Consider the following 12,744-nt stretch of genomic DNA (forward strand, 5'->3'; position numbering starts at 1 on the left):
AAAATAATAATGGGAATGTGTCTTTTGTGTGGGGGGAGTGTGGCTCATGTACGTATGTGAAGAGTTGGGATCGATGAAAATGTATGAGAAAGTATCAATAGAGATATTATATTTTATTTTAAAAAGGCATTGTTGAAAAATCAGATTTTGTGATTCAACTCATCCTCTTTAAACCCTAGTGAATCAGACTGAGTCACAGAAAATTAGGCGAATCATGTTAAATTTCTCCTTCTTATTTTCATACTAGTCATTTTGAAGCAATCCAAATAAATAATTAATAAATTAATTAAATGAGACACGATAGAATAAAAGTGTTTGTTTTTTGAATTTTTTTATGAATCCCATCATTCATTGTCTCTTGGATGAAAGTGATAAAATTCGACTTGGAGATGTTATGATCATAAATCATGTTTTTTTTAATTAAAATTTAGATGTATACACTCAATAGTCACTAGATTTAATACAAAAAACTTCGGTCATTGAACATTTAACATATTTAAAATATATTTTATTCCAAAACTATTCAAAAATGTCAACTTAAACTTTTGACGAGTCTCCATGACTTTTGACCATGTTTCTAATCTCTTGACCAAACTCAGCCTAGTTTTTCTAGTCAAAACTTGATTTGCCAACAACGAATAAAGGTAGGTCAGTCACTTTGCCTTTCTATGTGTTCGGAGCCTTCCCCATAGAAATTATATTTTCAAAAAGAATTTATAACTTTATTGGTAACCTTGATCACTAGGCATGATTTTTGAATAACATAATATGTGTTTCGATTATAAATTAACAAACAACATTATCCAAATTAACGTTTTGATTATTTCAGCCTAGCTAGAACTCAATATTATTCAACTTTAGTATAAAATAATAATTTTTAAATAAAAACAAAAGAATCTTCATTACTATATTTTATCTTAAATTTTGACAAAAATCTAAGAATTTTCATCATTAGTATTATGCGAGGGAGATAAGCATATCGCCCGTATTTAGTAAACTAGTGGGTGATACCAATGGCCAAGGACAAATTATCATCTTAGAGAGGCTGGGATCATTTTAAAGGGAAAGAAAGAGATAGACACAAAGGGCGCTAACTTATATTACACTTGTGGTGTACCAATCTTAAACATAATATTATTATTATAATAAAATGTATGTGAGTGATTTATTTGTGTACACAAGGACCAATAGGATCACATGAGAAAATATTTACATATAAATCATTTTTCGTTTCATAGCGGTAGGCTGATTATCCCTCTCACCTCCCAAATGTATTGAGAATAAGGACTACACTCCCCACAAAAAATATTTTCCCTATTATTATATGTCCAATCAACCCTAAATCATATTAGTCATATAACACTACCAAAAAAAATATATTAGTCATAGAATCATCAGATTGGTTCGATTGACCCAACGGCCCAACCAGTGATACCCAGCTATCATGATGACTTGTCCTACTTTATGTCCATAAAACTAGAGCGTCCTCGAAAATTAGAATATTGATTTAAATCGAGTCCGAGAAAATTCCAATCCAACGGTTCTAAGTAGAGGACTATTATATACATTGAGAATCACCCCAGTTGGTAGCCTTCATGCAAAGGATATGAAACGTGGCATACTCTTAAGTACGTATGGCCCTTTTGAAATGATTTAAACTGACGTGTTAGGGTCCACGTCTCCGCTTTCCTTTCTCTTCTTGTTTCCTCACCCCAAACATTCTCTCTCTCCCTCCTTTTTTCTCTGTGTCTCTCTCTCTAAACTTCGTCGGTCAAGAAAGCAAAAAAAAAAAAAAAAAAAAAAAAAGAATGAATTTACTAAAAAGGAAAACAAACCAAGAATTAAGAGAGAGAAACCGCCTAATCGTCCTATGAAAAGCTTCCATTTGCTTTCCATTCCAATCCTCTACACAGTTCATTTATTTTTTTCTTAATTACAAAAACAAAAATCTCAACTCTCTCTACACCTCGATCCTCGTGCGTGGCTCCTTCTTAGGCCACAGCTCATCTTCTTCTTCTTCTTCTTCTTCATCTCCTCTTCACTTCCTTTTCTTCTCATCTCCACCTCTATATCTGTGTCCCTCTCTTTCACTTCTCCTTCGTTCTTCTCTCCTTCCTTGGGGGTATCTCTCTCTCTTTCTCTCTCTACTTCGTAACTTTCAAAAAAAATTTCTCTCCGTTTGATGCCTCTGTTCAACTCTTTTTCCGAAAACACCCCTCTCTCTTCTATCACAACAAGACCAACAAGCATGGGCTCTTCTCAAAACTGGCTAGGCTTCTCCCTCTCCAATCATCATAACCCTGCAGTTGCAGACTCTTCACAGCTCTGCCTCTTCGAAGCCTTCAACACCACCACCAACAAAAACAACAACCCTCATTGTAAGCCAAAAATAACAAAAAAAAGATTACCCAGTTCGATTTTAAGAAAACCCATTTCGGATTTAGCTCTAGATCTTTGAGTTTCAAATTTTTCTGGTTAATTTTTTGGTGGTGTAGGTGGGGTTGACAGTAGCGTGGAAGAAGATGGAAGCAGAGGATCGAATCTGCCGATGCTCACATCCGGTCCAAAGCTGGAAGATTTCCTTGGCGGAGCAGGCGGCGCCGCTGGTGGTCAAGCGTCGTTCTGTCAGTTTCCTGGTGAGAATCAAGTGGCGGTGGCTGACACCACTGGTATTTATGGTTCAGAGCTGAAAACAATCGCTGCTAGTTTCTTGCGTGGCTACTCAATGGAACAAACTGGGACAGAGAAACCGGTTGCCCTGGTCGAATCTGCTTCAAAGAAAGCTGTTGATACCTTTGGCCAGAGAACTTCGATTTATCGAGGAGTCACCAGGTCAGTAATAACACTTTTAACACCATTATTTTTTTTTTTTTTGGATTTATGTAATGGGTTTTGTTCTTTGTTTGCTTTTGTTCAGGCATAGATGGACTGGAAGATATGAAGCTCATCTATGGGATAATAGTTGCAGAAGAGAAGGGCAGAGCCGCAAAGGAAGACAAGGTGAGCAGAGCTAAAGCTTAGCTAGTAACCATTCCCATTGGGGTCCACCCTAACTTGCTCACTTTGGGTGTAATGGGCATTAACTGTAACCAGCAAATCTTGAATCAAAATGTCAATAAATGGAATCCTTATTATTGAGTGCAAATAAGAAAATCAACGAAGAAATTTTTTTTTTTTTTTTTTGGTTTGTCTTTTTAATTTTTGGTTTCTCTGTGTGTCATGTAAATGATGGAATGATTGCAACGATGAACGACAAAAATCATTATCTTCTGCAGTTTATTTGGGTAAGGTTTCGTAGTCTTTTCATAAGGGAAAAAATCATCATTAATTTTTTCTCTCTTTTGGCATTCAAGATTCTTGAACAGTTTCAGTCTATCAGATCCTTGATTGGGTTCTCATTTGAGTTGGTCTTTGTTCCTGTTTCCTTGCAGGTGGTTATGATAAAGAAGAGAAAGCAGCAAGAGCGTACGACCTTGCAGCTCTCAAGTACTGGGGTCCAACTACTACTACAAATTTTCCGGTGAGTTTTGGTCAGATTCAGAAATGAAGTTTTCATTTATTTTGGGTTTTTTTTTGGTTCTAATAGAATTTATTATTGTTGTTTCCACTTGAAGGTCTCTAACTATGAAAAGGAGCTGGAGGAGATGAAGAATATGACCAGGCAGGAGTTTGTTGCTTCACTCAGAAGGTATTTATCATCATTTTATAAAGCTTCCCTTTGTTCTTTAATGGGTTTGTGAAGTTTTAGCCATTGATATCAAATTTTATCTTTCTATATACAGGAAAAGCAGTGGGTTCTCCAGGGGAGCTTCAATCTATAGAGGTGTCACAAGGTTGGTTTTTTAAGCTATCAAGTTTCCTCCTCCCTTTAGATTCAAAGCTTCAAACAATGATCTCAAATAGGTCTTCCCAAAAAAATAAAATAAAATAAAATAAATCTCATATGGGTTTTTTTTTTTTTTTTTCTGTTCATCAGGCATCATCAACATGGTAGATGGCAGGCAAGAATAGGTAGAGTTGCAGGCAACAAAGACCTCTACTTGGGAACCTTCAGTGAGTAATTTTTTTTTTTCCTTTCTTTATCCTTTTCTTCTTGTAGTAAATCAAACTGAGTTGTGGGGTGCAATCTGTGTCAAACCAGGGACCCAAGAAGAAGCAGCTGAAGCCTATGACATTGCAGCAATCAAGTTCAGAGGTCTGAATGCAGTGACCAACTTTGACATGAGTAGATATGATGTGAAAAGCATAGCTAACAGCAATCTTCCTATTGGAGGCATCACAAACAAGACCAACAAGACATCTTCAGAATCAGCTTCTGATAATAAGAGTGGGTCAGATGATAGAGATCATCTCTCTTCAGCATCTTCAGTGTCCTTTGTTTCACAGCCTTCATCTACAACTCTCAGCTTTGCAATACCCATTAAGCCAGACCCATCAGATTACTGGTCCATCCTTGGTTATCATAATCAGAACCAAAATAATCCATCTCAAACAGCAACAACTATAAGCTTATATCAAGATGGGTTCTTAAATGGTGGAATGGATTTCTCTGCAACTTCTGGTGGTGCTGCAAATGGGAGCAATAATAATGGATTCTTGAATGGAGGAGTAGGAGGGTTCGTAGGAGGGCCACAGTGTGGTAGTACAAATGGTTCAATTTCAATCCCTTTTGCTACACCCATTACTGTGAGTGGTAGCAGCAGCAACAGTTATGAGGGCTCTAGTTATGGGAGTTGGATTGCGCCATCTCTTCATGCATTTCAATCTGCAAAACCTAATCTTTCAGTGTTTCAGACCCCCATTTTTGGAATGGAATGATCTCATCCATCAGAGACTCACAGTGTAGAGGTGAAAAGAGAGAATATGTGAGGTGGGTCATGGGTGGGGGAGGACTGTTGCTAACATGCGCAGCTACTAGCTGGAGCTCTACTTACCTGAAAAGATGAGATGAAACTGACATTCCGTTCAGGGTAGCAGAGAGATGACAGTGAAGACTAACAGAAATCTAAGCTTACTGAGTCCCTTTCTTTTTCTTTTTGGTTTTTTGCTTAAGTTCTTTTACTTTTGTACTGACATGATTTATATGAGTATAATCGGAAAGAGCTCCTTCTGTAATCTTTATGTTAGTATCAATCCTAAGACTCTTCATTTCGGATTCCATGTCAATGCTCTCTCTCTCTCTCTCTCTCTCTCTCTCTCTCCATTTTAATTGGATGAACACTCAGATTTCACGTGATTAAGTCCTCCTAACTCTCTCACTCTCTCTCTCTTTGCTCACGAGGAGGGATGGAACCAAACCCTTATCCCAATAGAACGTGCATGTACAAAACTTTGACCAAACCCATGAACTCCCCCACCCCTCAAAGTAGAGTTAATAATAAGAGAGTATCCCATGTCACAAGAATGTTCAAAATTGACCCAAGGTATTAAACATTTTAGGGTTCACGTGGAAACAATTATTTCATATCTGATGTGAGTGGTCCGATTTATAAATATTTTTAACACTTTTTCTTTTGTAGCTAGATTTTGAGGATGAATTCAACTTGGATATTGTTATAAGGTTGACGATTTCACATATATTTTTGTGTGTGGACTCACAAAGATCAGGGAAAAAAAATCTTGAGTGAATGAAGGTCACGTGCTTCTCTCTCTCTCTCTAAATGGCCAGAGAACTATCCTTAGTCTGTTGTTAGTAATGCATGCATGGAATTTGTTTTTCGTAGTCAATAGCTTCTCAGATTATGAACTTTGTCTTTCCACTCAATTTATTACTGTTGATCATCTTTTATTTCCCTCCTTCCTCCCAACTTTTGAATCAGATTACATGATCAACTGGCTTAGTCTTCTTTATAATGATCATTTTCACTTTATTGTAAAAAAGAATGGTCTGATATTAAGGAACTAAAGAGACAAAATGGAAAAGATAATAAGAGACCCATACGTGTGAGAATATCCTATGTCATCATTTCCATATTTATATAATGCGCTCCTTATATTTGGTTTTCTGATCATAAAATTAGGATTACTACTGAACTAAACACGCGCAAGTGCTAACTCTATCTTTGCTGTTTTATTTGAAAAACTTTTTTGGGGTGTCTTTTCCTTCATATGAGAGAGAGAGAGAGAGAGAGAGAGAGAGAGAGATTCAAAATCGGGTCTTTTCTTGTCTCTACCCTACCTGGATGATGGCTGTCTTGTACCTTTCGGCGCTTATTTAGAAATTAAAATATGAAACCCTTCTTCACCATCTCATGCTTTGACTGTAGTTTGACTGACTTGTGTTAGGCTGTTAGCTGTCTTCCCCCTCATTATCTACTCAATTTAACAACCCCAATTCTCTCACAGGATGATTATAATGTATAAACCCCCTTATTTTTTTTGGTAGGAGATCATAATTCGTAAACAAGAAAGGGTCTTCAATGAAAATCAAAGTGTTAAACTTAGGACCATCCTCTACAGTCTATATATGTACGCCACTATGGTGGCACTTCTATAGTACATAATGATCCAATTGTTACATTTTATACCAACTCCCAACAGTATTATGATCCAAAAAAACAATGAAAACAATATAGACCATCCTCTACTCCATTTTTTTTTTTTTTTTTTGGGGAGAAGAATAGCCCATCAATGTTTATGTTATGGTTAATTTAAACTCCCAATAGTATTACTTTGCCACCTGAAATTAGTGTGGATTCAGACAAGATATTTTACTCTCTATATTATTAAGTGACGGTCTTTCTTGTTGTCTACCTCACCAAGGATGGTGCAACTATTTTCGAAGAAGTTGATGCTTTAGAAAGATATAATGTTTCACAGCGAGACGGAGTCATCACATTAGGTTCTTCCTGTACTATCTGCTATCATCAAATTGGAAAACTTGATGTTTTGTTTTCCATAGAAACATTTTTGGCCTATATTGTTTTCATTGTTTTTTTAACCGCTAACTTCTTTGTTTTGATTGGCATCCTCACCTTGGCTAACCTTCTTGACTGTCGTGTTGTATTTTTCTTCTTTTAATATATTTTTCATTAAAAAAAAAAAAAACTCAATACAAATGTAAGTCGGATTCATTTTGATCAAACATGGACAGTAGTTGGAGTCAGTGACTCTCTTAAGGCTCCCTCATCTAAGAGCCTTGGGGAAAATGATCAAGTTGGTCATTGCGAACAACTTTACATGCACCATCTCCATTCAGCCTTTTGAGCATAATGCAAAAAAAATGAAGGAAAATCCATGGACCAGTCCCATTGTCTTCTCCCTTTAAGAATTATGAGATCACCCAAACGGTAATAAAAAACCAGTTCACAAACCGACCATAGAAACCCTGTTCGATAAGTGGAATGCATTAGCTGTCAGGTCTTTGGTTGGACAGTAAGGGTCGGAGAAGGGTGATCACTCATTCTTAAAACCAAAGAGTCGGGAGAAAAAGAGGGGAAAGCTCTCCGTTCGAGCATTCATTTCCTACCAGTCCAAATCACCATGTTTCATGAACCGGACTAAATCCTAATTCTAAACAGGTAACGGCTAACTCAGCCGGCTTATTCTGGCTCACTAGTACCGGCCAATCTCAATTTGGCCTCGGTCAGACCTGCTTCAACTTGCTTACCCATTTGACCCGGCCCGGCCCGACCCGACCATACTATATATATCAGTGAATTTGGATGCATTTGCAATTTGGGGGGAATCACTAGGTTGGGGGCCATTTGAAAGTTAAATTCTAATCCATGCATGTTTACCGCGTGTACAAAGAGTTTGTTTATATATAGGACTCCAGAGCTATAAAACCTTCCTTTAATATTGGCTTTGGCATTAAATTTACTGTAAGCTATAAGCTCCCTCACATGCTATAAGCTGCAAAGGTTACATTATAAATTGCCCACAACAACTCTTTAAGCTATTAGCCAAATGAGGTACCGTAAAAGATCACTCTTTCTTTATTTTCTTTATTGAACACCTGTGGGCCTGGACCCTTTTTTAGTGTTCTACCTTAGTCTCTGTCCATGTCTTGCCTTTTTTTTTTTTTTTTTTTTTTTTTTTTTTTTTTTTTTTTATTATTATTATTGATATAGAAGAGATGTCGGCCACACCACCTGCCCTCCACTCTATTTATATATGACCATTCTGCAGTATTCTCCCACTTTTTTTAAGGTCTCATTTGATATGTTGCTTTGACTGAGAGTTTCAAACTAAATAGTATCTTAATTACTACTTGTATTCAATTATATTTGTTAATTAGATAGGGTTTAGGGTCTGTCCACTTGGGAGTTAACAAGGAATCGTGAATCAAGGACATACTATGGTTGTCCTTTAAGACTCTTCTATCTTTGGTTCAATCTCTTGTTATTATTATACTGTAAATAGTTACTTACTTTAATCATATACTAATGAGGTCACACGTGCTCATCTGGCAAGAACTATCGGCGGAGCGTGCGGTCAGATGAGTCGTCGTGATCTCTTTGACGAGAAAGGGAGGTGGAAACATACCGTGGCGATATTATCCATATATCGAGGAGGCATGGAGTGTCCCAGAAGGCAAGGCATGTTTCCACCTCCTTTTCTCATGAAAGAGATCACAACGAGGGTAGTGTGGTAAATATCAAAACCTACTAGGATATTTGTAAACCCAAGTGAGAAGTGAATGATTCAATTTCTTTGGCTACGAGCCCGAATAACCAGAGAGTTCTTTCAACCCGGGTAGCAACAAAAAGAATTCCATCCACTTGGATTAGTTATTATAAGCATCAGATCACATGCAAAGGATTTTCATGGCACCCCATATATGACATTGTTGCTTGAGATTGAATAAACTTGCTAACAATAAATTTGATTACATAATTAACATAAGGGTGGTATACATACCGACACGATTTACATGAGAGAGAGAGAGAGAGAGAGAGAGAGGTACTTGACTAATAGTCAATCAAAGGCTCTTCTAACATAATCATTAAAAGAGACAATGAATAAAGCTAAGAAAGAGAAGTTTTTGTTTCATATATTGTGAGGCCATTCTCATGGTAGAACTTTACTGAAAATGCATTTTGATCCATACGCATAAGGAACCACTATATATGTTGGAATGATTATGTTAGCTTTTTTCCTTTGGCTGTTCCAAGTTGAAAAGGAAAGGAGAAGTGAAGAAGAGTATCAGTAATGTTTAGTTCTCTCTCACTATATATGTAGAAAACTTCACAGTTCTGAGTCTCTTGACTGATCCACCAGCTATGTTGAAAAGTGAACCAAAAATTAACATAATGACTTGTGTTGTTGCACAATATCAGGAACCCATAATTCTTCCTTCACACTATTCCTACTATCCACATAAAATGGAAGTCCTATCAGATTTTATTTATTATTTATTATTATTATTATTATTATTTTTTAAAGTCTATCATGGATGGGTCAACCAGAGTCAAAATCTTATGATTCTCAGAAAATGGAAAATGTTTGAAAGTTTGAGAATAATGAAAAATATCAGGGATGGAAAAAAAAGGGGGGGGGGGGGGGAGAGAGAAGAAAACTCATAATTCTAATTCTTAATTTTGTTACACAACTTTTTTTTCTTCTTTGAAAGTTTGAATCATGAATGGAAATCAACTTTAGGGGATGGCGGGAAAGAAAGATGGATAAAACATTCTTTAGATATGATTGAGTCAATCTAAGCCAACAATTCAAGGAAACCTGTGCTTTATTTGGTCAGGATGAATCATCAAATTATAACTTGGTTAGGCTTATCATTGTTGGGTTTGTGCCTCTTTTCAAGACCATTGGATGGGCTTGAGTTGAACCGTCTAGGGGCAATAGACAAGGGTGTCCCTTTAGTCCTTTTTATTTATTATTTTCATGGAAATTATATCCAACTTTTTATTTTTTGGATAGGTAAGAAGGGAAGTAGATAACAGCCAAGAGGCTTGAACTCGAGACCTCTTGGTGAGCATGAACTTTTTGCATACCATAGCTCACCAACTGCACTAGGCAGTTGTCCTATTCCAACTTTTACTCATCTACAGGGAACTAAACATGTTTAGGGGTATTAAGATTACTTGACAAGCTCCTAAAATTTTGCATTTGTTTTTTACAAATGATACCTTCATTTTCTGTAGAGCAACCCCAGAGGACCTCTCAACTATCAAATGTATTCTTGAGCTGTTCTCTAATTTTTCTGGCTATACTATCAACAGTGATTCTACCAAAACAAAAAAACTGTGATAAAAGTGGGATTTACTTTTAGTTCCAATTTGTCTTAATCTGAAAAAGAAATCTCTCTGTTACATTTTAGGAATTAGTGAAATGGACAGTGACTCTACCTACCTTGGCACTAATCTCTTCCACCCTTGGTCTAGAAAATCTAGTATCAACGATATTGTCAAAAGAGTTGATAAGAAACTTTCCTGCTGGTAAGCTAACCTTGTATCTTTTGCAGGTTGGATGGTGCTAAACTAATCAGCTCTTTCCTCCATCCACTCTCACCTCTTTTTTTTTTTTTTTTTTTTTTTGAGTCAACCCATGCTCTCTTGCTTAATGTCATGTTTTGCTTTACCTTAAATTATTTTGTAGAAAATCTCACCTCATTGAATGGCACAAAATTTGCTCACCTGAATCTCATGGAGGACTTGGCTGAGAGACTCTGCATCCCAAAATAAGGCTCTCTTTCTAAAGCTTAAATGGCGCCTCATCTCTCATGACCAATGTCTGTGGGCCCAAGTCTTAAATGCAAATGAACAAGTCTGTTTTCGATCCCACAACCCTGATGAAAAGGGGGTCACTTAAATGGAAGAGTATTTTAAGTATTCTTCCAACCCAAAAAAAAATTGAATTTTTAAAAAATCTGGAGTGGAATCAAAACTAGATTTTGGACTAATTTGTGGATCCCGTTTGTCCCTAATGTTTCTTTACCTATTGTCTCTGATTCTCATAATGTTGTTTTTCTCTAAGTTGGGTTGGTAATTTCGTTATAGGAAATGTTTGGAATGCTAGTCTCTTATCGTCCTTGCTTCCATTACCACTACCAAATAAAATCTTTGAAAATTCCGATTTCCTTAAATGTTGATAGATAGTGGTGCCACCTCTGAAAAAAAAAAAAAATAAATAAAAATAAAGAGGGTTTAATTATCAAACTTGCTGCAAACTTTTTAAGCTATGAGACCCATTTTTAAGATTGACCCGATCCGACATATTTTAGTAACGATCTGAATGGAAAGTTTTCGGAGATATGTGATGGAAGCAGAGGGGTTGGGCCGATAGGCCCAAGCCCAAGCTCAGCACTGATCTCATATGTGGGTGTAAGAGCTAAGTGGTATGGTTAAATCGGATCGACTGCGACCCGATGGGTCAACTTGCGACTTGAAGTATATAATGTACTGTTGTTATATTGAGAAAGTCATTGTATTTTGTGGAGTTTTTCGAGCTAGGGTGTTAGAGTGAGTTTTTTTACCGTTACTTGGGTGTAATCTCTCTTCCACATAGTGAAATATCTTCTTATTCGCCTGAGAACATAGCACACCACCCTGGTGTATGAATCTCGTTAAATCTCTGTGTCGTGTTGATCTTTTGTCTATTTATATTCGTTATTTCTTGGTGTTTGATCTAACAGTACTACTACAAATTCTCATGGATTCTCAAATAGGTGTTCATCCTTATATCCATGCTCACATTGGTGGCGATTCTTTTGGAAACTCAAATTACATCCAAAATTTAATTTTTTTTTTTTTTAGAGACTTGCTCATGGAGGGATTTCTACCAATGATGTTTTGGGTAAATGGTAGGATGCTGTTCCAACCTGTGTTTGCCAAGCTCAGCATGAATCTCTTCGGCATACTTTTTTCTCTTGCAAGTTCACCTCTTCGGCATACTTTTTTCTCTTGCAAGTTCACTAAGAGGTTGTGGGATGCTGGTCCCTGGGACTATGAACTGAAAACGTAACTAGTTCCTCTTTTATCACTCTCAGTATGTACTTATTTAATTCCAACGTTATCCTTACTTATGATTTATACAGTTTCTTCGGCACTTTTATAATATCCTGTTATTTCATTTGGCCACGTAGGAATCAGGTTACTTATGCACAGGTTAAACCTAACCCTTATTCTATTTTGAATAAGGTGAAGTACTGGACTACCCAATCTTACCCCTCTATTTGGCAATAGATCATGACTCCCCACAGTTTTTGCCTGATTGGACTCAATAATGATTCCACCCCAACCCTGCATTCCCTTTACGGATTCTATGATATTAATTTGTACAAATGTTAATGACCCTATTCACAATGTGTCAGGATGCGCTGGTGGTGCTATTTTTCAGGGAAACTTTGTCTCACTTTCTATATGATGACACAATAAGTGTTGAAGCCGTTACCCGAGCCCTTCTCTATGGGATGAAGCAAGCAAAAACGGATGGATAGGGGTGGAAGAAATTTGGAGTAACTCAGAAGATCTGCAAAACCTTCTCTCAAACGACTCTATCTGCTCGTGGCCTTGGAGCACTATTTCCCTATTTTTTTTATGTCCATAATTTCCTTTTTTGCCTCATTCTTGTCTACTAACGATTTGATCCTCTTGTTGAATAGCTTAGTTGTTCTGGCGATGATTAAATAATTTAAGATAAAAATAACTCTGACCCTAATCTGGATGTACTTTTTACTTAATGAATTTTTCTTTTTTCCATAAAAATAAAATAAAATAGATACTATAAATATTTGTATTGTGGGGTTATGTCTATTGGTGCAGTATTGTGGGGTTGAGAGAGGTA

General features: G+C 36.7%; 1 protein-coding gene across 2 annotated transcripts; it reads left to right on the forward strand.

Moving 5' to 3' along the window:
• Positions 1-1,958: 1,958 nt before the first annotated feature.
• Positions 1,959-5,160, forward strand: LOC122058705 (AP2-like ethylene-responsive transcription factor AIL5). 2 transcript variants are annotated; one of them, XM_042621363.1, is made up of 9 exons: positions 1,961-2,378; positions 2,496-2,832; positions 2,918-3,000; positions 3,276-3,284; positions 3,432-3,520; positions 3,615-3,688; positions 3,783-3,833; positions 3,977-4,053; positions 4,142-5,160. In XM_042621363.1, the coding sequence occupies exons 1-9, from the start codon at positions 2,183-2,185 to the stop codon at positions 4,816-4,818; spliced, it is 1,593 nt and encodes a 530-aa protein (XP_042477297.1). In that variant the 5' UTR covers positions 1,961-2,182; the 3' UTR covers positions 4,819-5,160. The 2 variants fall into 2 exon arrangements, with proteins under 2 accessions (XP_042477298.1, XP_042477297.1); XM_042621364.1 differs by lacking the exon at positions 3,276-3,284 and having other exon boundaries at positions 1,959-2,378.
• Positions 5,161-12,744: the final 7,584 nt, after the last annotated feature.

The sequence above is a fragment of the Macadamia integrifolia genome, chromosome 13 (assembly GCF_013358625.1).
Source record: "Macadamia integrifolia cultivar HAES 741 chromosome 13, SCU_Mint_v3, whole genome shotgun sequence".
In the NCBI taxonomy this organism is placed as follows: Eukaryota; Viridiplantae; Streptophyta; class Magnoliopsida; order Proteales; family Proteaceae; genus Macadamia; species Macadamia integrifolia.

Bases quoted from the DNA above. Each gene is read 5' to 3' on its own strand.
- LOC122058705 (XM_042621363.1), top strand. From the start codon at position 2,183: ATGCCTCTGTTCAACTCTTTTTCCGAAAACACCCCTCTCTCTTCTATC. The intron at 2,833-2,917 runs GTCAGTAATAAC...GCTTTTGTTCAG, and splicing joins ATTTATCGAGGAGTCACCAG to GCATAGATGGACTGGAAGAT. The intron at 3,521-3,614 runs GTGAGTTTTGGT...TTCCACTTGAAG, and splicing joins CTACTACTACAAATTTTCCG to GTCTCTAACTATGAAAAGGA.